The sequence below is a fragment of the Haliaeetus leucocephalus genome, unplaced genomic scaffold, assembly GCF_000737465.1.
Source record: "Haliaeetus leucocephalus isolate CR32 unplaced genomic scaffold, Haliaeetus_leucocephalus-4.0 Scaffold906, whole genome shotgun sequence".
In the NCBI taxonomy this organism is placed as follows: domain Eukaryota; kingdom Metazoa; phylum Chordata; class Aves; order Accipitriformes; family Accipitridae; genus Haliaeetus; species Haliaeetus leucocephalus.
In genome coordinates, this window is record NW_010973342.1 from 4,557,073 (window position 1) to 4,584,401 (window position 27,329).

Here is a 27,329-nt window from a genome sequence, read left to right on the forward strand (position 1 = left end):
CCTGCGGGCCCAGCCCCCCTGAGGAGCGGTAGGTGGCCCGGAGCGGGGCAGGCTCTGCCGGCGGCGTGGGAAGGGCGGCCGGCCGGCCGGAGGAGCGGGGCTGGGCCGGGCGCGGCTGGCCTCGGTGGGGCTGCGGGTCCCTGGGGGCTCAGCCCAGGCGGCGGCGGAGGGTGCCTTGCTGGGGGCGGAGGGGGGGACGGACGGACACGGCGAGTCCTCGCCGCGGACACCACCTCTCCCTCTCCAGGGCAGTCCCTTTCGTGTCCCCGGGGCTTTGGCCGCTCTGGGGAGTTGCCGGTGTCCCCCCGTCCCGTCCCCCCCGATTGAAACTCCTGCTCTTGACCTGACTCAGGACTTTGTTAAGGAGCCAGAGGAGCCCCTTCCCGAGGTGTAGCAGGTAAAGCCGGGCCTAGGAGACTTCGGAGAGGGGAAGGGGTGGTAGGAAAACACCAGAAGGATGAAATTCTTCCTGCTGGCAGATGAGAAATCTCCGTCCGTGCGTTAGGGCAGGGCCAGCTTCGCGGCCGATCCCTTCCTGAGAGGCGCGGCGGGGAACGGCGGCCCTGCCGGCCGGGGGGAAGGCAGAAGCGATGAGGCGCAGACGGGGAGTCCTGAGGGGACGAGCAGAGGGAGAGCCACTGCAGGGACACGGGTGTCCAGCGAAGCAACTTCCCTAAGCTGAAAATCCTGCCCCCTCTTCAGACGTGTCTCACAGAAATCAAATGTCATGGTAGAGGTGAAGTGTTTTGTTTTTGCTGACGGGATGCCAGGGCCTGTAAAATGTTTGGTGGTTTCCTGCCTAGCAAAAAGTACGGAGAGGTTTGAACAACAAAACTGGTGGAGCACAAAGGCAGAAACGTGTCGTACCTTGGGACGTTGCGTAAGGGAAATTGCAACCACGTAGCCGAAACTGGAGCTGAATGAAAGGTCAGTGCTAGCATCCGTAGGTTCAAGCCGCACGCTAGCTGAAATGGCTGTGAGGGTGAGGTGTAAAGGATGTTACCCTGTGTAAAGAACCCTGGAATAAAGTTCAGCTTGATCATACAATTCAGTGGATGAATAAACAAGTTGTCAGGAAAAACAAGGCAGAATCTGCCAGAATGAACCCATCCCTCAATTGTTGGCTGGATGGATCTAGGGCCAGGGCCAGGGCGATTTGTCTAAAGGAATGGTTGTTTTGGCTCCAGATGCTCTTATATCATTTGGGTAAACACATAACGCTAAATATTTGTGGTGGTGGTGACTTACCATTTTAAATAAAAGGATCCTGAACATAACCAAACTGCTCTATTTACTAGCAGATTTAAGAGTGTTATGCCAAGAGTTTAGGAAGTGGATTGCAGGTGGCCCCTTTCCATGTTTGGTTCATGGCGTTTGACCTTTAATAATGCTTCAGTGCTAGTAAACTGAATCCACACGTAAAGAAATGTCACGATAATATTTATTGCTGAGCAGAACAAAGTTATGATCTTCATTTGGTGTAATATGATGTTATATGCACAAGGGCCTTGTGTATGTAATACAGTATGTCTTGTTTGGAATAGAATTTGTATGAAGAATTGCTCAGTGTTTTCAATCCTGGCTTATCAATGTCAATGGATATTTTGGTATTGATTGACTTTGTTGGATGAAATTCTGTCTCCTTTTTTACTCTTTTAGTGCAACAAATGTTTAGGGATTTTTTTTCAGTGGAAGGGACTGCAAATTTGATTGTTTTATGACTGAGATACAGTGTAATGTTTTAGAAATCCGAAGTTTGCAGTTTCATGGTTTGTGTATTACTCCTTGATTTTGGTATCTGTTGAAACTGAGTTTTTTTCAGAATACAGACTGATTTCTTTATTTGTTAAATACTGATCAGGGTATGGTCTGCATCCTTGTTTAGGTCTTTAAGACAGTTTTGGGGGATTATCAAAGAAATTTGATAGTTCTGATATTTCTGACAAACTAAAACGCTCTTTAATCATTTGATGCAAACTCATATAACCTATCAATGGCAGTCATCCAGAGAAAGAAAAAAAAAAAATTTCAAGTTTCAAAATTTTGTTGTGCTGTTTCTTGAGTTGCTGTTGTTCTCCAGGATTTATCTTGAAGACAGCATTACTGCAATATTTAGGAAGTCTACCTTTTTTTTTTTTTTTAAATTGTTATTGCTTTAGTAATTTCTAGTATACACTGAAGGCATAAATAATCTATTAGTTACTTGAATGTGGATATTCAGAACAAGAATGCCCTTTCTTATCTATTTTACTGTAATGCTGAGTTGAAAACATTTGGGAAAGTTGTATAGCATTGCTCACATGTTAACAAACTTTAAATGCTCCTTAGTTCTGTGTTTTATTTGGGATGTTCCTATAATAAAGTTATCTTATTGCCATTGTAGTCTGTTTTTGATGCCAGCAAACTTGATGCTGAGCTAATAACCAAGACTAGAGAGTTGCGATTCCTGTTCCCTTGAAAATCAGGTAGCTTTTTTTTGTGTGTGAAGTCTGTAGAAAGTGAGAATGAATCAGCAAGATACTGTTATGAAAGGCCTGCAAAATGCTTCCTGTTGACCAGATATAAATGTAATTTTCTAGAAGCAGAGCACCTGGGAACATGGCCCTGCGAGAGAGAGAAAGCAGCAGCAGCTCCATAAATGACAAGCAAGAACAGAACTGTAGTCGTGTTATTACAATTGTCTTCCTGGCACTCTTCATTGACTTGTTGGGATTCGCTCTCATCTTGCCACTGTTTCCTTCCATCCTTGATTATTACAGCCAGACTGAGGTAAGTAACAGAGAAAGTCAGCCTGCTGAAAATCTTAGGTATGAGATCTTTAGGGAAGGATGGAAGGAAAATCCCCTGCCTTGGGGCAAACCAAATAGCTATAGGCAGCACATTTAAATGGTGTATGGACTGAATTTGTTTGTGAACCTGCATAAGACTCTTCCCTCTTGCTTTTTCATTAAAATGAGAGACATGTTTTGGGGAAAATTCAGGTATTTCTTAGGGGCCAGTCCTTGTAATTACCAGTGCATTTCTAACTTACACTGCTGTCACTGGTGAGACAGAGTAAACGACAATCCACAATGGATCTGCATCCTGGGTTTTATCTAAGAACCAAAGAGATGAGACCTTTTACCCTGCTTGAGTATTTCACACACTTGCTTCCTCCCATCCCCAGCATCACATTCACTAGGTCTCAACTTCCATTCTTAGGGAGCTGGCTGCTGCTCTGGGAACGCATTCTCAAGTGTTACTGGACAAGATGAAGATGTCAGGGGAGAATTATTTTTGCAGCCCACACCTCTATCTCATAGTCGCTTTCCTACCCCACTCCAACTGCAGCTATAGGCTTTGTCTTTCTTACATCCTTATCTCTAACTGGAACCATGGGCTCTGATCTCCAGGATCTTCCCCCACTTCCAGTGTATTTGCTATAGCCAAGATCTTCACTTTCTTTTCAGGGTCCCCTTCTTCTTTTCAAGTCCTCCTCCTCTTTTCAGGAACCATTCTTTTTCACACCACCTCTTTTTTCTGGACTTACAAATCCCTGGTTCTCCCATTCTAAATGGTTAATATGTGCAGAGGGACAGAGTATGTCTCATGTTGCTTTATTAATTGAAAGATTCAGGACATTCCACTTTTACTTAGTTCAAGTTTTAGCAAGTAGCAGACCTGATGGTTTAAAAAGTTCAAATCCAGATATTCCTCCACCCAAACACATATACCCAATTATCTCCTGCCTGTTAGCATTTACAATTTAAGCTACTTTTAGCCTGTGACAACTGATCAGCAAAGAGGTTTTCCCTGGGGGGAGGAGGAGGGAAGGAATCATCTAACTAAGCTCTGATGCTGTCTTTGAAAATGAAACAGAGCGACTGTCTTCCTGCTTCTATTTCCCAACTATCTGTTTTGCAGGATGGATTCTATTTGTCATTGCAACGTGGTGTGGACTGGTTTGCGGTGATGGTTGGGATGCCTCCGGAGCGGAAGTACAACAGTGTCTTGTTTGGAGGTATGGAAATTAAAGAAACAAGCTAACAGACCACAAAAAAAACCAAAGTGTGTTTTCAAGTTATTTGCACTGTTGATGTGAGGAATGATGATGAAAATGGCAAGAAATACAAAAAGCATACTTGCCTGTTATTAGATTTAGATTTAAATAACACAGTAGGCTATAAGTGATTTTGTTTTCATCACACTGATAGCAATGAAGAGTTGGACAGCCCCATCTCTGTCATTTGGAGACACCTAGACAGGCAGGAGGAATGGGCCCGCAGGAGCCTTATGAAATTCAGTAAGGACAAATGTGAAGTCCTGCCCCTGGGAAGGAGTAGTCCATTGCAGTGGTACAGACTGGGCACTGACTGGTGAGGAGCAGCTCTGCTGTAAAGGCCCTGGGGGTCCTGGTGAGCAGCAAGCTGAGGAGGAACCAGCCCAGGCAGCAAAAGCACCAATAGCACCTGGCTGTATGAACAGAAGCAGAGCCAGTAGATTGAGGGAAGCGATTGTCCCCCTCTACTTAGCACGTGTTAGACCACATCTAGAGCATTGTATCCAGTTTTGGCCCCCCAGTACAAGAAAGGCATCCATAAACTTGTTGTGGTTTAACCCCAGCCAGCAACCAAGCACCACGCAGCTGCTCGCTCACTTCCCTCCCACCCAGTGGGATGGGGGAGAGAATTGGGAAAAGAAGTAAAACTTCTGGGTTGAGATAAGAACGGTTTAATAGAACAGAAAAGAAGAAACTAATAATGATAATGATAACACTAATAAAATGACAATAGCAATACTAAAGGATTGGAAGATAAAAGTGATGCACAGTGCAATTGCTCACCACTCGCTTACCAATGCCCAGTTAGTCCCCAGGCGGTGATCCCCCCCGGCCCCACTCCCACCAGTTTATGTACTGGGCATGACATCATATGGTATGGAATATTCCTTTGGCCAGTTTGGGTCAGCTGCCCTGGCTGTGTCCACTTCCAACTTCTTGTGTCCCTCCAGCTTTCTTGCTGGCTGGGCATCAGAAGCTGAAAAATCCTTGACTTTAGACTAAACATTAGTTAGCAACAACTGAAAACATCAGTGTGTTATCAACATTCTTCTCATACGTAACTCAAAAACATAGCACTATACCAGCTACTAAAAAGACAGTTAACTCTATCGCAGCTGAAACCAGGACAAAACTGCAATGAGTTCAGCAGAGAGCCAGGAAGACAGAGGGTCTGGGGAGCCTGGGCTTGTTCAGCCTGGAGCAATTAGCACCCTTCCAGTACTTATGGGGAGGTTATCAAGAAGACAGTGAGGCATTTCACTGTGTTGCATGGTGGGAGAAGGAGAGGCAACAGGCATAAGTAGAAGCAAGGGAAGTTCAGGCTGGACATGAGGAAGAACTTTTTCACAGTGAGGATGGCCCATGGAACAGGTTGCCCAGAGAGGTTTTGTAGTCTCCATCCTTAGAGGCTGTCAAACCCTTACTGGATGAAACCCTGAACAATCTGGTCTGACCTCATAGCTGACCCTATGAACAGGTGGTTGGAGTAGGTGACCTCCAGAGGTCCCTTTTAACCTGAATTATCCTATGATCTTGCCCAATTTGTTCTACAGATTGCTACAGAAATACAGGCCTGCTGTTCCTTATTGTCAGACTGCCAGCTGAGTGTCAGGAGCCTGCTGTGCTACACCCTGCACAGTCACAGAAATTACTCTCCCTTAACAACTGATCCGCATGTGATTGGAAATCAATCAGTAGGAAACAGTGGAGTTAGAAGCTTGTGAGTTCAAGTCTCACCTCTGCCCTGGGCAGCTATAGTGCAGCACTGTTTCTAAATCTCATTAGTCCTATTAAAAGCAGGAGAACTGCTTACTTCAGGGTCCAGAAACATTTGCTGTCACTAGGACGCTCTGGTGTGGGTGAGCTCCACCAGGAGTAGTGCAGGAAATCCAGCAGCATATATGTCATGTTACACATCAGGTCGTCTTTTGGCTCCTTGTGATCTAGAGTGTTGTGAGGGAACTGGGATTTCAGAGTATGAAGATGTGAGAGGGTGTCTGGGTTAATTTTAATTGGAGATGTCTAGACCTACTCCTTTTAGTGGAGGCTGAGGCCTCCCCCAAGATAAGCAAAAGGCTTTTGAACTAAAAAAAACAACTCAAAACTTTATTAGAATGTAAGTGTGAATGTATTTTTACTATTTAAAGTAGTTTTTGGGGGTTTAACAGACATTAGAAAGTTTATAAACAATTTTCTTCTTTCCCACAGTGTCTTTGCAGGTATGTTGTTGTTTCAGTTCTCATTTTCAGTCAGATTACTGGCTTTAAATGGTAGAAAACAATTTTCTTTAATCCCTCAGAAACTGCTTTCTGCCTCCTCTAAGGCCTGACTGCATGCCTCCTCCTTGTTCCTTCTCTCTGTCTCAGACTGTTTAAACAAGAAGCTGGGAGCTCACAGTTGTGTTGAACTTGTTGCCTGTCCTTTTGCCTGCTGTGTCCTGTACTCCTGGGAGTGCCGTATACCTTGACTTGGCTCAGTTGTTTTCAAGGGGAAGGAAAAATCTCTGGGCTCCTTCCAGAGGTGTTCAACTGACTCTTCTGCCCTTTGAAGAAAATATAGCATCTAACTGGGAACGTGCAAATAAAATGGATGCTATTTGTCTCAGAAAGGAAGCTGGTATCCCTTGCTGTTTTCTCTCTAGGAGAGAAGTGTTGAAGAAAAGTATTTAGAAGAGTAATGAGTAGTGGTGGGAATGTTCACTAACTACCTGGCAGCCACAGGCAGTGAGGGTGCAGACAAGGTGGCTGAATCAACCTGGTATCTGTCTCATTTGACTCCATCTCTTCTGCTGGCTTTGATGACAGCTATTCTTAATGAGCCATCTAATTTGCTAAACCAGCAGAAAACTTTTTTGTTCTTTTCTTTTTTTCCAGATTAGTTTTCTGCCAGATTGAGTTGAATTAGCTCACTGGAGAGTTGACTGAGGCTGCAGAAGCAGGGGAAGATGAACAAGCTATCTTAGTTGTAGTCAGCTCTGTCTCAGTCCATCTTGTCTGATTGCACCTTAAAAGGTTATAGTGGAAAGGTTTGTTATACTTGTGATGTTAATCAGAGGCCACTGCAGTCTTCCTGTGGCCTTCATTCCTTCGTTGCCTTCATCTGCTACAAGGAGCATAGGATTGGAAAGATACTTCCAAGATCATCTTGTTGCTTCTCCCAGTGCAGGATATATTCTGTTCTCTTTCATCTTGGTCTAGACTGTGACCTCTTCAGGGCAGAAACCTTCCGCGCCCTCGTCAAGGCCCTGAGGGCACCAATACTTAGTTGCAGTGACCAGCCTTCACCCACACACTTTCTGCCCAGTGATTCAGGAGCTGTATTTCAGCTCAGGCCTGGGCCTTGCCTGAGCTATGTCATAAGGATAGCCTTGTCTCCAGGGCTGTCTCTGGCCCTGTCTCTTAGATGAACCTCAGACCTACATTGCAGGTGTCTTATCTCCTGAATGGACCTACATCATAGTCTTGTTTCCACTCCTTTCTCTGATCTCTCTCCTGCTGGTCTTGACTGGACTCCCTGGATGGACCTGCTGTATAACCCTTGCCTTGTCTGGGACTGTCAATGGACCCTGCTAGCGAGACCCTGTTCTGCCCAACCCGTCCGGGTCGTGTGGGACTGTGCCCTGCTTAGTGGGGGCACTGCCAGTGCTGTGGTCACACTCGGCTCCTGGCTCCTTCCCTCATGTGGAACAGCCCTGCTCTTGCTGCTCCCTGGCTGTGAAGTGTTTGTCATGTCTGGGTGTTTTTACAGTACTAGAAAAACAAGGAGGAATACTTGTCTCTCATTAACATAAACTGCCAGTGTACCAATCTATAAGATTTTTTGCACAGGTTTTTGAGTTATCACAAGCAGCTGTTCTCCCCAGGAGGAGAGTATCAATATTCTGCCTCTCTCAAAGTTGATGGGAGCAGGAGTTCTGGTGCCTCCTCTGCCTTTTAAAGCTTTGGTAGCTGAATGATCTGAGACGTATAACCCAGTTTTTCCCTTAGAGAAAAACTGTGACAGCATGGCATTTTTTTGCCTGCTTGTTGAGAGTGTAGTGCAAATTAATAAGTGTGTGAAGCTAGAAATGGCAAGAGAGAAGAGGAATTAAAGATCACAGAAGCTGGAGGCATATTTCAAAAGACTCTTGGAGTCTGTTGGAATCACTCCTACCTCTTAGGGTGCCTCACTAACAGCAGTGCTTATGTCCTTCTTTCCATGGTAAGAAGGAAAGAAAAGCTAATTAAGTGTGACAGAATCAGGTTCAAACAATCAAAAAAATCTAAAAAGAATTGTGACTGTTAAAGACTGCTTTATCTCTGCTTTAAGAACAGAAAATGTATGTAGTCAGCTGGGGAAGCATTGGAGAATCGGTGTTCCATTATAACCAGTGAGTTTCAAATGCCTCTCACCAGTGAAGTAACCAGTGAATTATCTGATTTATGCCTGTTACTCTGGTCTGTCTGTATTTGCCACCTCAGTTAAATAACAATGCAAGATCGGTGTTTAGAGGGTGGCTTAGTTTCAAAGTAAAGCTGCTGTTTATAGCTGTTGTTCTACATTTAATTGCATGCTTTTAAAGGATGTAATGGAGTGATAGGTCTGGAACAGGTTGACTGTATTTGTATTTAAGGTGAAGGCAGCAAGTCTAATGATACATGTAATTTTTTTTTAATTTTTCTTTTTTAGGTCTGATTGGCTCAATCTTTTCCATCCTACAGTTTTTCTCGTCTCCCCTCACTGGTGCTGTGTCAGACTGCTTGGGCAGAAGGCCTGTCATCTTGATGACAGTCGTATGTGTCTCATACCAATTTTAGTCATGACATCTCAATACACAGTTGAAGGCACTATGGTCTTGTGGTTAGCACAAAGGATTGGGAAATTGAATGTTCTAGGTCTGTTTGTTGTTGACTGCTTCTTGCCAAGTCACTTGGCCACACTTCCAAATGCAAGCGCTTAAGCTGAGGTTCCCAGATCCAGAACTGTACATAGAAGGCACCAAAATACTATCTGTTTCTGGGGTTTTCCAGAATCTCTTTCCTCTGTGTATGGGAATACGACTTCAGATGCTCTGTTTACAAATGTTAGACTTAATCCCTGTATGTTTTAGTTCCCCAAGTGACTAATGAGGGCTGATCACTTCATGACCTATTTCACAGAGCCTGGGAATTGTTGGTTAGGAAGTGCTGTATAGCAGTGTTATTTCTTATGAACATGAACATTCTCCAAAACTTTTTCTTTGTCGCTGGTATAGGGTTCTAATTACAGAAGCAGCGCAGAGCAAGTGTGTACATACATGGAGGAACTTGGCAGCAAATGATATACAAATCCCTCTATCCTATAGGCTTGTGGAGAGTGAATTAAATAAGCATGCATGCTTATGATTGATTATGAAATTTAAGGGCTAGAACTGTGAATTATTCTTATCTTGAAATCAGAATTCTCTTAAAGTTGGAAACAAGTGGAGCAGGATGTACAAAAGTGGTTTTGTGCCCAGGACTGATTTAGCTCCCTCTGAACTTTCCTTGCTCTTCTAATTTTATTAGTAATCTCACATTTATATGAAGTTTGTATGGATTTGTTTCTCTTATTTTATATCACTGTCCAGGACATAGTGCAGTATCAATATATACAGACATTGCTGTTATATGAGCTTTGGAGCAGGTGTTGAAAACAAACAAACAAAAACATTAAATGTTTAGCTGGGAAATACGCAGAAATTATTTCAGCTTTGCTCTGCTTTATAAAGAACCCTTTCTTGCTTCTGCAGATGGGTTTGATAACATCATACGCACTATGGGCTGCTTCTAGGACTTTTGGCATTTTTCTTCTCTCCAGGATCGTAGGTGGAATAAGCAAAGGGAACGTCAGCCTCTCCACAGCTATAATTGCTGACTTGCACTCTCCAAAAGCACGGAGCAAGGGCATGGTGAGTTACACATGTGGGGTGTATGTTTCTGGGTTGTTGCTAGGTAAATTTTAATTGATTGCAGGTGCTCAGAATGTCTTCCTCAGGTGTGTATTCATTGATCAAGTGAAAACACAACTTTATATACTACCCTGCTTCTGGAAGGATGCCAGATCATTTTGCTGGTGAGCTCTCAGACTTTACTTGTCAATGAATTTTACCTACAAGTGAAATGCAGATGCCCTAGAGGTGGAAAAACTACCTGTGTAACTGTTACAACTGTTACTCCTACTGGTAACTGTAATCTTCATTGTAATAGCTGAGAAATTGAAAGGTCTTATGGCCCAATTTTGGTAGCTGGAAGCCAGTTATAGGACAACCCCTTTTTTCTCACCTTCCCAAACTGTGGAAGTGCAGCAGGACTGCACAATCCTGACTTCCTTGGATGCTGCACTGGCTTCAGGATCTGAGCTCAGTGGGTAAAGGGTGTGGCATTTGGCTGACTGAGCAGCAAGTAATATGAACAGCTGCCTTGTCCTCTTCCAGAAGGCAGTGGACCAGATGGAAACACCCTGCAGGCTGAACTTTGCCTGTGAATTGCCAGTTAGATCTTTCATCTTATAAAAACCTTGGGGGTCCAAACTTCTCTCAACAGATTGTTACAAGCCACTATGCGAGACAGCTGCTTCTTGGGAGGGGAAAGCTTTAGATTTCACAGCAATAGCTAATGAATTTTCCAATCAATTTATTATTGTCCTGGTAAGCCAACGTGTATTTTTATGTATGGAGAGGGATAGCCATACAGCACTAGTAAATAAAATGGGTCAGGGCCTATTTTTAGGGTCTGAGAGCAAGTCATGAGAGCAAGTCACTTAGTACAGCATGGCTCACGTCCATATGGCTATACTCTCTTTTCAGAGCAGAATAGGCATGTTAATTCTGCTTTCTGGGAAGAGAATAGCGTCTGACTGATGCTATTCGCAAACTGTGATGGGGCATTGGTTGGAAGAGTGCTAGCTGGGCAGGCTGAAACAACACTGGAGACTGTGAGGTGACACCTGAGTGTGCCCTAGCCTTGTTTAGTTTAGTACTATAGGTATAGTTAAATAGACTCAGGAAAGCAGGAGGATTGTGTCCTGGGATGTCATGTTTGGTTCCTGTATATGCAAGTATACATCTCTGAATGTCTCTTAAAGAAAATGAGCCAGATCCTGCACTGTTGTATTCTTAAGCAATCTCACTGAGGCTGATTACTCAAATCAGTGCTTTTTTAAGCTCCCACCCAGAGTGTACAGATTCCACCTCTTTTCCTATATGCTGGTTTCATAGTGAGTTCATCAATCCTCTTTAGTAGTTGCACTAAATTCAGGTTGTTCTGGGACGCCCCTCACCCTGTTTGCTCCATGAGACATAAATTCCTAAATACAGAAATTGCCAAAGCTTTTTAGAAGCTGTAGACATCATTATGAATTCCTACCATGGTGCTGTCCTCCCTTCTCCAGTTCTACACTACAAAAGTTTATCCTATGGCCGAAGGATCTGCTGGCTGAGCAGTCCCTGAGGTGAGAATCATTATTTCCCTTCCCAACTTCCTTTCACTTATAACCATGTTGCAGTTTGTTCCTGCCATTTTCCTGACTAGACAGAAAATAAAATCAGTTATTTGGAAATAACAGTTTTTTCACATTTAACTGTCATTGCTGTGCACTCTGTACATCCTCAGGGTGGTTGCATTTCTTTAAGATAAATGCCAGGAATTCCAAACTGTTTTAGAACTGAGCTACCTGAACAAACTGGTGTCTAAAACCACATGTCTCTGTTCATTGTATCACTGCAGGCAATGATTGGCATTGCTTTCTCCCTTGGTTTTACCCTGGGTCCCATGATCGGAGCTTACCTAGCCATGGAGACAGAGAAAGGAGAAGTATTCTATCTTCGTTCAGCATTGTTAGCACTCATGTTTGCTGTGGCTGATTTAATTTTCATCTTCTTCCTACTTCCGGAGACACTTCCCAAAGAAAAACGGGTAAATGGACTATCAATCTGAAGATCTGTGTTTCTTGTGAAAAACAGGATTTGAGAACTGTTGAAATACTGGAAACAATGAAGAAGGGGCTGAGTCAGTATCTCATGAATTTAGCTCATTCCTGGGACTAGGACTTAATATTATTATTCAGACTAGTGTCAAAGTGGTTGCATGATGGTCCTACCTCTTAGCCCAGTGTAATATGAGAAATTCTTTATAGTTAACATGTCTGCTTAATTGCTGGTTTTGGTGTGTAAGGTTTAAATTTCTAAAAAATTAATGGGACCTTAGGAGGAAGAGGGTGAATTTAAAACTGTGATCACAATGACTCCCTCAGGATGAATTTCAGCTAATCATAAAAGTAAACACATCAGAGACTGGATTTTCTTTCATTTAGCCAGCATGTTAGAAATTTTCTTAACTATTATCTTGTCTTTGCTTGATTATTTTGGACACTCAAGTAGCAAATGACTGTTATCTCTGAGCTGTGTTGTCTTCCACAGGTAGAAAATATCTACATTTGCTAAAACTCAGTGACTGGATTTGTGGGGCCAAACATTTATTAACATTATGATTTAATTTTAAGTGATCGGACACTGTCCAAGATATATCTGATTAAAAATCTCGTGGAGCAGTCTCCTTTGGTAGTGTGGGAGACAATTCAGCTGTAGGTATCTGGGTGAAGCACTCAATCTGGGGCTTTCAGCTGGATTGGATCTTTCCTATCATCCCTTGTTTCTAAGCAGCACTCAGCCGTTGAAGCACGCTTGGTCTCTGGATAGCCAAACCCATTTGGCAGTGGGAATTGTTCAGGAAACTTTTGTCTGCAATGCTCCTGCTGGGGCAAAACTTTAGACCTTCTCTGAGTGTTTCCCAGCAGGTTGTGTCTCACGTGCAATTGGTCGCTCATGTTGTCTTCCCAAGCACTACAGCTATTTTTTTTTTCTTTTTTTTTAACAGCCGTTCCATGCATCACCTCTTCCTCTTTCCTATTTGGCTGTTTCTAAACATTCCGGATAAAGTCCTGTTCTTGGTTAGAACTGCACGCTCTGGGGTGGTGGCAACATGTTGATGTAGGGAAGTGCTGTAGAGTGAATCTGTGTTCTATAAACAATTCCACCTTTTCTGTAGAGGGATAAATGGCTTCAGTGCCTTTTAGGACGGTGTGATGCCTGAATACCTCCCTCCCCGGTTTATTATTCTCTTGAGAGTTCTTCTGATAAGCTAGTCTGTGTTAGTCAACATGACTGAATTTTGATAAGAAAATGAGTGCTCTGTCCCTGCTTTTTGGGGCTCTGTGCAGCAGTAGGTATTGCGTGAGGTGGATTAAGAGCTGCCTCTCAGGGTCAGGTCCCAGTCACGCAAAATAGAGTGTTTGATAGCTGATGAGATAGTGGTTTGTCTGGCATTGGAACTTCTTGGGATTGGTATCAGTGTTAGTGCTTTTGTGCTGTCTCCTTTCAGCCTGCATCTGGGCAGTGGTCCCATGTGATTTATGTGTTCTAGGGTGTTTGTAATTTCACTTATTAGGCTGCTTTGCTCTTTTCTTGGGTAATTCCTCTCAATTTCTGAGTGGGAGGGGAGCAGTTTTCTTGGCCTGTGGATGATGAAGGAAAGGCAGGTATGTTGGCTGCCCTTCTGGAACTTGGCTGGGCTGCTGAGCTGGAGCAGGTGCTCCCAGAGTATAGCAGTGGATGGGTTGGAAGGACAAAGCTGTAAAAAGAGGGGAAATTATAACGATAACCGGTAGGAGGACGTGTCAGTGGGATCAGACATCTGTTTCCTTGAAATATGCTGTGTTCTGATGATAGTCTTATTTCTTTATCAGTCCTCTTTTCACAGGAGAGAAGATCAAGTATTTCACATTCATTCATGTTGGAATTAACTTGTAGAAAGGGGAAGGTGGAGGGGGACAGGGAGAGCAGGGATGAGTTTTCATCCAAAGAGAACAGATTTTTTGCTGGTTTTCTTCCCCTTTTTTTCAACTGTTCAACAAGTTTATCAGGTGAAGAGTACCTGTACCTTTCACCTGTCAGAGACACTGGTCTTACATGAAGTGGCCAAAACAGCTTTTGCTGTTACCTGCTTGGGAGAAGGGAGGAATAGAAAGGTCTCTAGTGGAATCTGTCCCCTTTAAGAGCTTTTGAGTTAATTTTTAGCTAAGCTAGTCATGGGCAAGGCTGCCTAGCTGGAGGGTCTTACAACTTTTTTTTTTTTTATGGTGTCCAGCTAATTATGCAAGGACTATGTGTAGGGCTGTGCAGCATCACTAGCAAACTTAGGGAAAAATAAGGCTTTTGCTCTATGCATACTGAAGAGTGTCTTATTTGAAGGGTAAGGCTGGAGCTTGGAAAGCCCAGGCTGCATTCTTGATTTGGACTGACTGTGCCTTCAAGACATGTTACTTAGTCTCTCTGCACTAGAGGAAAACAGAGTAAACAAAGACACTGTGAAAAATGTCTGCCATTCAAGGTGACTTTTGGGGTAATTACGAAGTAAAATTGAGCAATTTTGGAGTAATAAATCATAAACATAGAAATTAAATACAGTTAGATGTTGCAGATTTTGAACCTGTGAAGAATCTAAACTCCATGCAGCTGGTGACATTGACTGAAATTGGCAGTGTATACTTTGTTATTTGGGGGTGGTGAAACACTTTTGTCAGTTTTAGGACAATGTTTTCATTATCGATCAGTGGATTAAGTTGCTTCTAGACCACTGCTTCTAGGTCAAAGATAGGAGACATTAAAAGAAATTTACATGCACACACACATGTGTATTAAAAAAAAATCTAATACATATATATGTTTCATAAAACACTTAAGATTTTAAACATATACATATATAATGTATATCCTCTGGACCAAACTGAAATCAACCTTGTAGTACAAAGAAGCTTGGCACCCTGTCTGATGTGGATAATAATTCAAAACAGGTACAAACTACAGGGCTTTTTTTATTACTGGCAAACATGCTTGAAGGGAGTTGCTAGCCACCAGATTCTCTATGCTGTAGTACAAACACCATCATGCCAACAAATGCAGGAACTGAGGATTGCTACAAGCCAGCTTCAGGAAATCCTCTTACAGACCTTTTAAAAGCATGAGGAAGCTTCTTCTTGGGAGTGCCTGTTTACTCTTTGCAATACATGCAGTGGAAGGGGAAATAAATCACCCAGTTTGCTCTATGTGGATCAGCAGCTTTATGGCTTTATACAAAACCAGCCTGGTATATTGAATTGGTTGCTGTTGTGAGACTAATGGGCTCCAGAGCTCTGCTGTTGGATACTCAGAAGCTCTGACTGTAAGACAGGGGTCATGTTAATACTATATTGAATGTTTATTTGTTTACAGCTTTATTAAAACCAGTGCATACAAATCCTGAGGTCATGTACCGAGATTATGTTCCACTGATAATTTGACCTTTAGTCTCTGCCCTCAGGGGATAATAGCGCTCTCCCTCCCTATCTGGGAAGAGAAGGAAGCTCATCAGATAAAGTCTGTGCAGTTCTTTGAAGACGTCAAATACTTAGTGTGATTATTCAGGATTCTTGAGTCTGTCTTATCTCTTCCTGTGACTGTCATGTAGAGTGACAGTCTAAATTCTCCTACTTTAAAAGGAATTGTTTCCTTAAGAATTTAGACATTATTTCTTCATTAGTATTTTCTTTAATTTTCTATACCTTAGAATAAAAAATAAACAAATTTAAAAAATTGAATTCCCTGTAGATCAAAGAATAAGCATCTCCTAAGCTCCTGTTGATGAAGAGCAGGGAGAGTGCCATGAGATGTGTAATTAGGTTGAGATGTACAGAGTACAAGGACCAGAAGTGCTACAAAATAAATTTTCCTCTTCAAAAAGCCACACAATGTGTCTGGGCAGAATCTCTAAAATCTCTCCAAGGAATCTCTCTAAAAATTATATTTTCCTTTTCTTCCCCAGGAGGTGTCGCTAGCTAAAAGAACAACCACTACCAAAACAGGCCGTTGTTTGATGTGCTACATGTACTGTTCTCAGACCTGTAGCACACAAGCAAATCCCCGGCTTCCCATGAACTTGCAGGCAGATAGGCCATTATTTGCCCAGTAAATGTTCATTGCACATGAGGGATGATGCAAAAAGCGAACCAAATAAAGGCACCTTCAGGTTTTGGAGAATGACCCTCTTCTGCTTTTAAGAACCCAGGGAAGAATCTGTTTTCTGTCTTCAGTGAAAGCTGCTATCGGTGCTTTACCTCCTAGTTATAGTGCTGGAGCTAGTTCTGTGTTCAGAAAGTTTGGGCTGTTGTTGGGGGTCACTCGAACCCCAATGCCAGTTCCCTTGTTTCATCTCAGTTAATTTGTGTAGGTGTATAAGCATATTTGACTGTTATTGTCAATTCCTTGCAGTAGTTATTACATCAGGTTTTTAAATAAACCTCCTTCTTTCTCTGATCAGGTCTCTTCTGTGACGTCTGGATTTCAGGCAGCAGTTGACTTGCTCAGTCCTTTGGCTTTATTTCAGTTCTCTGCAGTCACCCGAGGAAAGGAATCTCCTTCAGAGGAGAGTAAGTGTTAGCTGGCTTTTTATAATATTGTATGTCTTTTTGTATGTGACAGTGGTTTCTAAGTGAAAACTTTACTCAAACCATTTCAGAAGGAGCACTCCATTCACTCATGTAAAACCCACCTCATTTAAAACTAAGGAACAGGGAATTGCAAGTTCCCTTGGATGCTGGTTCTGTTATTCCCAAAATAAGATTTTAGAGATTAGTGTTTTGAAGATTTCTGACTTGCTACTTGCTTTATCTTCAGGCACTGGCTGCAGCATGGGGTAAGTAAAGTGATTTTGAAAGATAGATCAAGGTATGAGTAAGGGAGATGTGAGTTTGCTTATTTGAGCTGCAAACCAGGAAACTTCAGACTGAAATTTTATTTCTCAATTCGGGACTTGGAGTTGTAGGATTTGAGCTGGCCATTTCTATATATTAAATTATTTAAGCTGTAGAAAATAAATCAGTGTTTGGCAGCTACACCAACACGTCATTCAGTCCTCCTTGCTGCTGCATCAGGAATAGAGTAGTATTTGCCACTTTGGAGAAAACCTGTTAAACCCTGCACTGGCAGAAGAATAAGTAAGGTAATATGTCACAGACCATTTGTAGCTTGCAGAAAGGGATACTGTGCTTTAGCCAGTATCATCCTGAGAGCAGCATCAAAGTATTAGGTGGATACAGGTATTGATTAAAATAAATAAATCCTCATATAGGTGGGGGTGTGAGTGTGAGGCAGAGGGGCTGGACTGGGTGAGTGAGACCAGGGTGACCCATACAGAGATTAGTCTTTTTGGCTCTCCTTCCCTCATAAGAAGGGAGGTAGTGGGCAGAAGTCATTTTGTGGCATTGTCTTGTATGGATATTTAAAATGAGCATCTGAGGTGGGAACTTTTCCCTGTACAGTTGATAAATGTTGCTCTACTGTTGTTGTTACATTCTCAAGCTATGCTTGAAAAACACCACCGTGTTTCTCTCTCTTCCCCCCCCCTTGGTGTTTGTTTGGTTTTTTGTTTGTTTAGATCTTCAGAATCTCAAAATCTTGGGCCTGGCTTATTTCCTCTACCTCTTCCTGTTTTCCGGCTTGGAGTATACGCTGAGTTTTCTCACTCACCAGAGATTCCAGTTCAGCAGGTATAGAAGATAAATATTGTATATTTTGTCTAGGTTATTTTCCAAAATCTGATTTGAGGTCTCTTCATTTGTTTTCAAGAGAGGCTTTATGAGGTTAGTAAAAACACTCAGAAAGCAACCACTGCGTTCAGTGATCCTTGGACTTTGTGGGAAGAATTTTGAAAATATAGGCACACTGTTTATCATGAAAGGAAATACTCATTCTACAACTTCTAATAACTAGAGAAAAATCAATACACAAGATTAAATTAAAGCTCCTGAAATATGTATAGCTGGGCTAGTTGTATTGATTATAATAAAACCTGTTCTCTTCTTGCCCAGAAGAGTTCTTCAGTATCAGGACAAATCTTGAAGCTCAAAAAAGGCTAAGGATGGAGAGATAACTATGTGATTACATTTGCTCATCAGAGTTCTGCATTGCATATGGTGTACAGTCATTACATCATAGAGTTTCATTTCCTTTAGTCAAACAGAAGAGAAGAAAGAGAGCAGAATCCACTAACAGCAGCTCAGCTTGAAATACTTTTCCTGCCAGCTCATAGGAAGATTTCCAGCCAGGAACATGATCTTGCAGCTTGATTCCTTATGTGTGTCCTTTCCTTTGAGTAATTCTCAGAGGTTTGTCTCATCTTTCCTTGTCTGTCTTTCATTACAGTTCATGGCTTAACTAATGTGTGTGCATCAAGGAAAGGTTTTCTAGTGTATTAAGCTTGCTTCTGCACAGTCCTTTCAGGATGACCATGTAGTAGATACACAACTTCATGCTAACAGTACAGGCTGTGTGACAAGCAAGCTTGTTATGGAGGTGAGAAGTTTTAGTTGAGAATATCCACATAGTTTAGTAGGTAAGAGAGATGAAAGAGAAATTTGAAGAAATATTTAAGGGCAGAGGGAATAATGTTGCAAGCTTCCTGGTGCAATACATGATCACCACCATGCCACTGCCCATGTTGTGTCTTGGTGACCTTAATCAAAGTCTGCATGAGTGGTGGCAGTGGTTGTGAGAAAGCAAAACACGTGTTCCTTGGAAACCAACAACTCCTGTGCATATGGCACAGACTTCCAGGGCACAGGGTAATTAACGTGTTGACTCTTTGTGGGCCACCCTAGAAACAACTAAACTACATCATAGCAGCCTAGAGATGATTGCAGCATTTGCCAGCAGCTGTCCCATCTCTACGTGAGACCTCAGAGGTTTATCTTCTTGCTGTCTGCCTGCCATGGAAATTAATGTCAACATATTAAGAACTTCGTGCTGCTCATGCGAGCACTAAAAAGCATTTTCTCTCACTTGTCCAGGAAAGGGTCTATACTTGACCTGTGAATCCCAGGGTGGAATGCTCTGTGCGTGACTCCATAATCTGAGTTTTTTGCCTCCCTTCTAGCATGCAGCAGGGCAAGATGTTTTTCTTTATTGGAATAACAATGGCTGTGATCCAGGGAGGCTATGCTCGTCGTATCAAGCCAGGAAATGAAATCAGAGCTGTAAAAAAGGTAAAAAAATAATACTTTTTTTTCTTTTCCCCCACAAATCTGCAATGTTAATTTTTAGTCTAAAGTGCAACAAAAGGTAGTTGGCGGCTGTAACTGTACTTGTCAAAACAAAAGAAATATGTGCCTCATTAATCCAGCCAAATGAATTCTCAAGACCCTGGTTGTTGGGCACTTACCAGTCTAACTAAACTTTGGAACATTAGAGCCATTTCTTACCATATCAGCTATGATATTATTGAAACTTTGAGTTCTTCACATATAACTGCAGTAGGGAATGAGAACAGAGTGTCTGTCTGTGCAAGCTAGGTGAAGCGCTGTGAAGGTTTTGTTTTGTTTCAGTGATTTCTCTTGCAGTGCAGTCATTGAAACTATTAAAGCTGCTTCAGAGCTGATCTCTGACTCCTTTTCTGGCAAATTTTCAGCGACATCATCAGTCTGGCCATCTCCGTGCTTGACAGGCTTTCCCTAGAGTATATTTCACTGGTGGGCAGGGGGAAATAGCTTCTTCCTCCAATCTTCGATTTGTGGTCATCAGCATTACATGTAACAACAGCATGTACCAATGTTCCGACTGAAGTTTCACTGACAAAAGTGTTGCGTGCGTTTGTTTTGCTTGCCTCTTTCTTCATAGAGATGCTGCTGCTGCTGTACTGGGATGACAGGGAGCAGTTCCCTGCAGCTTACACAGCTGTGGAACAAGTAGACATGTCTTGTCACTTAACGTTTGTGCGTGGAACTAAAAAAAGCAGGTTTCAAGCGTTCCTGAACTTTTTTTCTTGGCTGCTTGGTAGTAGGCATGCTATGGACTGTTAAAGCCTCCATCAACTTATTATGGGTTATTTTGAGGCTAGTGTGATTTCAATGGTGGCAGCGTGCACACCCGGTGTGCAAAGAGCTGATTGCACACAGAGCTGAGATATTTATTTTGTGTCTGCACAGAGATGGGTGCCAGGTGGTGACTCCGCAAACCTAGCACCCCTTGGTTAACAGGCGGAAGACGTGTACACACCCCACGCAACAGCGATCGGTACTTTCACGGTTTCGCTCCGTCACCCTTGCTTCTTTTGGTTCTCACCAGCCTCAGCTCCACTTAGTCACAGCATCCTCCTCTTTTACTGCAGTGTTCCTGGAGGAGGGGGCTTCTGTTGGTCGGGGTCCTTCCCTTCCCGAGGGCAGGGTTTTTACTATGTTAATTAGGATAGTTCACTCAAAGTTCAAGCAGCTCTTTGATTTTATCAGTAGTAGTAGAGCCCCACTAATTTTTGTACTCCTTCCTCTTGCCTGCACTAACTACTAACTGTAGTTACCTTTAAACACTTAGTTTAGTTGGTCTGGGCTGATCGCTTCTCAAACACCCGTGTGCACTATGCAGAAACCCGCTGGCCAAGGGGCACTCTTTCCGTCGATGTATGTGGCTTGAGTGGCTTTTGTGGGAGTTCCCTCTTGTGCTGAAGTTATTCTGGCAATTTGTGAATCTGGGTCATATGGCAAATGTGGCCTCTCTTAGCACAGTGATTACAGTAGCTCATTTATAACCAAATCTTCAAAATGAGACATTTGGCAGGAGTGAATACCCTCTTTTATGAAATGCAGCAGATCTTAACTGATCTGTCTTTTCTGTGAGAGCTCTGTATGCGAGGGAGACATCACAGGGGAACTGCAGTCCAGGCTCTTGGAGGAGATGAAGAATGTTTTTTCTTTTGGGTTTTGAATTTTAAATGCCATTCCTCCCCCATTTTTAACTCTTGGCTCCAGAAGTATGGACTCTGAAAGCTAAAGATAAAATCGGTCAATACTGCTGAGAAAAAGCAGAGGAGCTGTAGTCCTCTTGCATGCAAGCTTTTTGATCTCTTGTACCAGCTCAGGAGATAAAGAGTTAAAGCTAGATTTCTGTCCAGTTCAACACTGAACAAGAGAAAAAAATCACCAACACCCAGTAGATTGTGTGAGAGAGAGAACCCTGCAAAAATCATCTTTTCCTCAGTGGTGGGATAACTACAGCCTATGTTACAGGTGACTCCAGCCTGTATGTGGTCTGCAATCATGTGACAGTGAGAGGGAACAGAAAAGTAAATTGTGCTGATGTGTGGCCATCCAGGTGAATTTGAAAAGTCTACTTGGGAAGAAAGGGCTTTCTGCTTCTAACTTAAAATGTAGTCCTGTCAGCAGAAGAGAACTGGCAGGACACCTGGAGTTAAGCTTTAACAAGCAGGGCTTAAATGTAACTGTGCGACTCATTCATTTTGCAGGCTATTATGTTGCTGATTCCAGCTTTCTTGTTAATTGGATGGGCTGCAAGTGTGACCATGCTGAGTGTTGGACTGTTGTTGTACTCTTTTGGTGAGCTTTTCAAAATGCATTGAAAGCTAAGCACAAATAATTTTTCTTCATGTATTTGTTCACCCTGTTAAAAAAGATGCACTTCTAATTTCAAACTATAAGTAACAGAAAGTTGATGTTTCTGTTTATAAAATATGGAAGAAATAGTGTCTGGTTTTGTTTTTTTTCTGATGCTGTTTGTATCACGGGAAGTTGCCATAGTGATATTTGGAAGCATCTCCAGTGCTCCTGTTGTCCTGTCTCGCTGGGGAGCTCTTGAGGGTGGGGTTTTTTCCCCTCTTACTAGACCTAGAAGCAAAATATTCACTAAATAGCTCATCTCAGGAAAAGAAGGGAGATGGCATGTCTTTGTATTTCTGTGGTGGCTGCATCATTTCTTAGGCTGAAGAGACCTGCGCACTCTGAAGCTGAAGGCCGGAGTGTGCGTTCAGGCTGAGCGAGAGGGTAAATCAGTGTTGCCCTGAACACTGTGGCATGGGGCTGTGCTGGCTGGACACCGCTCTGCTCTCTTGCATTGCAAGCTGGTAGCTCAGGGAGGGAACAAAACTGCACCTATTGTTTCTGATAAGTGCAGATGGTTTTCAAAGATGTTTAAGTGTTTACATAAATAATATTCTGCCAATCTAAGCCGTTATTCAGGGAAATGATTATGAATGAAGTTGGATTCATCTACTGAAGTGCTTATCTGAAAAGAGATTGCAGATATTCCCAATGCTGATAACTATTGTTAAAAAGCTTCAAGTACGACTAATTACAACAGTAGCAGACTTCTCTTTTGCATGATACAGCTTGATTTAAGAGTAAACTGTAAACCACAAAATGCATCTATTTAGTAGCTTGCTTGTCTAGGCACAGCTGTGTGTTTGACAGGTTTCAAAATCTACGTCTTATTGACAGATTAACTTGCTTTTGAAAGCCCACTGGGTGAGGAGAGGTGAGAGGATGTATTAATTTTGTCTAATTGTGCTTCTAAGTTAGGAGCCTCATCTTCCTAGGCTCCATACCTGGGCAGAAGTCCCCATCTATTCCCCAGTTAAGCCAGCTAGAAATGCCTCTGGAGGGGCCTCTTCCCCCCCCGCCCCCCTCCTCCCTCTGCCCCAGGAGTTAGGGCGCCTGCAGTTAAGGCAACATGTCTATCGTTCCTGCTCTCCAATTGTCTTTTCCTTCCCAGAAAAGATTCTGCTTTGTATGCTTAAAGCACTTCCTTCTTGGCAGAGAAGGCCCCTGTTTCAGTAAAAGGGCAGTGATTGTTAAACAGCTCTTGGCTTTTGTGTCCAGAAGTTTTGTAACTTCTTCTTCTTGGACTTGATTGTCTTATTTCCCAAGACAGAACATAGCTGCCTCTTCCATCCATGAGTACGGTAAAGCCATATGCATGGGGACAGCGCGATTCTGTGTACAGCCACCTCATTGTTCATATGAAATATGGGCAATTCCTTTTCCCTGCTCCACCTGACAAGACCACAGCGATTTGGAAAACTACCAGTTAGTTAGCTGATCTGACCTATCTGCCCCTTTCCTGTGGGCTCACAGAATGAGAGACACTAATGTGAAACATCTGCTCAGAGCACTCGTGGCTCTGGGCTCTTTGTGCAGGTTGGCTTTGAGGGGCTGTTTTCATTATTGAACTGGATTAAACCTGATGATTCATTGTTGGTACAGTGCCCCAGAGCTCAGCATATTTCTCTGCAGTAGTAACGAGTTTGGGCCACATGTTTTTCACTATTGCTCTTGTAACTGTTTTGAGTTCTCTGCTGTTCATTGACAGTCTCTTTTGTGGATTTTTCCAGCTGCGGCCATTGTTATCCCGTGTTTGTCAGCAGTGGTGTCAGGCTATGGTGAGTGTCTTTCCTGCTTTGAGCAGCAGCCCTTGGCCACATAATTGACCTTTGGCTCAAATACAGAATTGACCTCAAGTTTAGTGATGCATCAACAAGAACGCTTGTGGTGTAGGTCCGCCTCAGATCTGAACGTTGGACCAGTGCCTCTGGCTGCTGCTTGGCTTCATAAAAGGCCCCTTTTCCCCCCAAATGCATTAACAAGGAAGGCAGAAATGCTAAGTGTTACAGCGAACTGCTACACCACGTTGTACTTATGTAACCCTGAAGCCATAACCACCCCTGCAGGAGTGAGGCTAAAGCCTAGAAAACAGCCCTTCCCGGTCACTTGTATGCTGCCCCTTTTCAGTATAGCCAGCGATCCATGACTGTCGTTACCCTCCGGTCGCACCATGCTTTGCCCTGGGAAGGCAGAACCAGCTGTGTTGCGCTGGAATTGCTACAGCCTTCGACTCCTTCCCTTCTATGAACGTCCTTCACAGAAGAGAAGCTAAGCGGGGCTGCTGGGGATGGGCAGACAATATCCTGACTCTGGGGAATTCAGAAACACCCCGCAAGGGAGCATAGGAAAACCCCAGACTGACTTGTACCTGTTTCTGAAAACCGTCGTCACTCTGTAATGGATAGTTTCAGAGCTGACAAACAGCAATGATCTGTTCAGAGTGACCATCAGTATCGCACTTCAATTTTGTACTGTGTAACGCACCTTGTTCCAGTGCGAAACTTGATGGGGAAACTTGAAGTGACCATATTTCTGGTTATGATTAAGAAGATGAGGAAGAGTGGGCAAAGGCTACAAACAGCACTGAGCAGGGAATTGCCTGGGTTCTCTGGAAGAGACACCAGCCATCGCTGCCAGCAGTAAAATCATTTCTTCCTGATTCCTTAGAAAAGACCTTCTAAGGAACTTTTGAAAACCTTGTGCGTTTGTGGCACTGGTTGCTATGTAACCTTCTAAAGCAGATGTAGCTGTGTTGCCATCTGTGGATGACACAGTTCTTTCTTTAGCTTTGGTTCAGTTGGTTGGCAGCACTACAGTGCTTGCTGAGGCGAAAAAGTAAGGCTTTGCTCATTAATGCCACTTTTAGGTTGCTCTTACTTAACTTGCATCCATGCTTCTGTATTTATTATACACCTGTGCCACCTCAGCAGATCTGTTTGTTGTACAATGCAAAGCTTGTTTGTTGTCGTTTTTGTCTGGGGGGCTGGGGAGGGTGCAGGACAAGTTGTCTATGGATAAGCACTCTTGACAAGCCCTAGTGTTTTTTCAGTGACGCAGTCATGTTTATCTTGGTGGAGGAGAAATTAATGCAGCTTGGGCAGTGAGTGTGAAATTAAGGGAGGGGGAGATGCATGTGGGAAATAAATAACCTCCAAAAGAACAAGGCTCCAAGAGCTACAGCAGTGCCTTGCCCTGCATGCTTTCCCTGCCCCAAGCAAAACCTCTGCACTGATGTCTCTCTGCTTGCACAGGCTCTGCCAGCCAGAAGGGACGAGTCATGGGGATCCTGAGGAGCCTGGGCGCCCTTGCCAGGGCCCTGGGACCGATCCTGTCAGCTACAGGTGAGTGTGGCCTCGCGCTCCTCCCTGCCTTTGCCAACATACAGTGTCACTCTGGGTCCCCGCAGCCCGGGTGGGTTGGAAGTGCAGCACGTTTTCAGAGCCATAAAGAAGTTGTCTCTGCAGAAGTAGGCACCCCTGAGAGCTGCACCAGGGGCAGGACATGGTCCTTGTTAGCACCAACGAAAGCCTCATGGATAAGTTAAAAAAGTCCATACAAGCAGAGATAAACTAGACAGCAGGTATTGCCTGACTCTTTAAAAATTCCAGCAACAGCGTCAACCTAATTAAGCCCTGCGTGTAGCTGTGCGGGCAGAGGAGCACCATGGAGGGCCTGGCCCCAGTGTGCAGAGAGCCAGAGGCTGACCAGGAACCCTTGCCTTTGCTGGGCATAGTTTTAGCCATTTTTAGCAGGTAACCCCACCTGCTGAGGGGCCCCCCTGGCACTGGGTAAACAGGAGTGGGTGAAATAAAGGTCTCCTGTGCTGTGGTAACTGGTTCCCCCACATCTCTTGAAGCTGTATCCCAAGATTAATTAAGGTGCTTAATTGTTTTAATTAAGACAAATGAAGGAGGGACAGTCAATAATGTGCAGTAAAGAACTTTCATCATTAAAAGCATCTGTAACCTATAAACTAGATAAAAGAGTCTGCACTCTACTAACGCCCCGGAGCTCAGGGAGTGTGCAGTGCGTCGTGGCCCCGGCTAAGGCCAAACCTAGACCGTGCCTAAGGAGCACAGGTAGCGCCTGTACGGGGTTCAGTTCCCCCAGGCCATTACAGGGTAAAGGGACAGAACAAGGGGAAGCAGCTACACAGCAAGTCAGAGCTTGAACTCTGAGCAAAGCCAGACTCTCTTTCCTGACTATCCATATGCCAAGCAACTGGCTCGCTCTGGCTCACCACACCACTGCTGTGCACAGCAGCTTTCTGAAAGGAAGAGCCAAGCTTTGGACCTAACAGCAAAACTGCTCCCGAGTGCAGCCCAAGTCCTGCCCTCGGCATTGGATTCAGGAGTGTTTCACGTCAGGAGAGCGATGCCAACAGTGAGAGACCTTCAAGAGCAGCACAGGCAGTGCCAGGAGCAGCTGTGGAGGAGGTGCTGGGGCAGAGTTGAATAGTTGCCTTGTAAAGCTCAATGAATGCGTGAATAGGAACTTCCCTGTTGCCATACTGGCAAGAATGAAAATATCCTATTCAAAATAACCACTTTTCCTTGGAAGAGAACCAGCACTGCTATTGGCCACCTCCTCTTTATAACTTATGGGCCAGCAAGGATGTGCAGTGAAAGATTCAGTAGTTGTGTGTTCTACAGCTGTATCGCTAAGTCGTTGACAGCAGCAGCTCTAAAGCCCAGTTTACCTTGATGCAAGGACAAGTGTACTAACGAGCTAAATCTTGTTTCCTTTGCAGTTTACTGGCTGGCAGGGGCAGAGGTTTGCTTCACCGTCTGTGGCGCTTTCTTCCTCATCCCCTTTGTTTTACTTAGCTCTATAAAACAGCAGAGAAAGGAGGAGTAGGAAGTAACCACAGAACTATCACCAGCTTCCAAGGACCTCTGCAAGACCTGACTCTGCTGATCAAACACGAAGAGGCGGATTTTGATCTTCTGCACGGAGACGGGTCATGACCATTTGCAGCAACAACAGACTTCAAGTTTCTTATGGCCCTCCACAAGCAGTGATGTTTAAGATGGCCTCCCAGCCAGCGGGGCTCACTTTGCAAACAGAAAAAAACAAAAACCCCACGAAACAGTTGAGTAAAGCATTAAGATCATCAGACAAGCAGAGGGGGGGTATTACAGCAACGCAGCATGCTGCAATCCCAACTCGCCCTCTGGTGCTGCTGAACACGGCACTGGTGCGTTCACAGAGCTCTTCTCTGCGCCTCTCCCTTCCTCATCAGCACAAGCCCCACCGGGGGCACTGCCCGCAGCCTCTGCAACAGACACGGTTCTGTCTGGTTCTGTCCAGCAGAGAACAAATCCACATGGTACCTCTAACGGGCAGTTTCTATCCAGCTGTCACGAGATCTCCACAGATGCTCAGCCTGACTGATACTGTGGCACAGGTGGACCTTTTTAATACACAATTAAATTTTGAGAGATCTTTTATATTTCTAATACCATGTAATGTTTTTTGATGACCAAGTACTGTTCTTTTTGCATTACAAATAAACTGTTACATTGTACACTTGTCTAGTCAGTTAATTACAGTTTATGACATTTGACCCACCTAACCCAAAGACAGTTGTTTGGCTAAGCCGAAGGGGGGTCCAGAACTCCACCCCAGGTGCCAAAAGCCTCCTCCAGTGGGCCAACCTCCCAGCCTGCTGACTCCCAGGCAGGGCTGCTGAAGGAAGGACCCCTCCACCAGGTTCTGCCTGCAGCCCAGCTGGGACTCTCGGGGAAGGAAGCCCTAAGGTAGCCAACTGGAGTCTTCTGAGAGTACATTAAAGCAATCATTAGGCAACACATTAATC

General features: G+C 43.8%; 1 protein-coding gene across 1 annotated transcript; it reads left to right on the top strand.

Moving 5' to 3' along the window:
* Window positions 1-2,577: 2,577 nt before the first annotated feature.
* On the top strand, window positions 2,578-26,496 carry MFSD10 (major facilitator superfamily domain containing 10). Its single transcript, XM_010583523.1, has 12 exons — window positions 2,578-2,769; window positions 3,904-4,000; window positions 8,708-8,811; window positions 9,789-9,947; window positions 11,764-11,952; window positions 16,390-16,498; window positions 17,506-17,617; window positions 19,003-19,111; window positions 21,361-21,451; window positions 23,242-23,289; window positions 24,763-24,852; window positions 26,262-26,496. Exons 1-12 carry the CDS (start codon window positions 2,599-2,601, stop codon window positions 26,366-26,368), a joined length of 1,386 nt encoding a protein of 461 aa, XP_010581825.1. The 5' UTR covers window positions 2,578-2,598; the 3' UTR covers window positions 26,369-26,496.
* The last annotated feature ends 833 nt before the right edge of the window (window positions 26,497-27,329 follow it).

What these genes read in the sequence shown, in the direction of transcription:
- MFSD10 (XM_010583523.1), top strand. Translation starts at nt 2,599, where the DNA reads ATGGCCCTGCGAGAGAGAGAAAGCAGCAGCAGCTCCATAAATGACAAG. An exon ending in AGCAGTGGTGTCAGGCTATG is followed by an intron (nt 23,290 to 24,762) that starts GTGAGTGTCTTT and finishes CTGCTTGCACAG; the next exon opens with GCTCTGCCAGCCAGAAGGGA. An exon ending in ACCGATCCTGTCAGCTACAG is followed by an intron (nt 24,853 to 26,261) that starts GTGAGTGTGGCC and finishes TTTCCTTTGCAG; the next exon opens with TTTACTGGCTGGCAGGGGCA.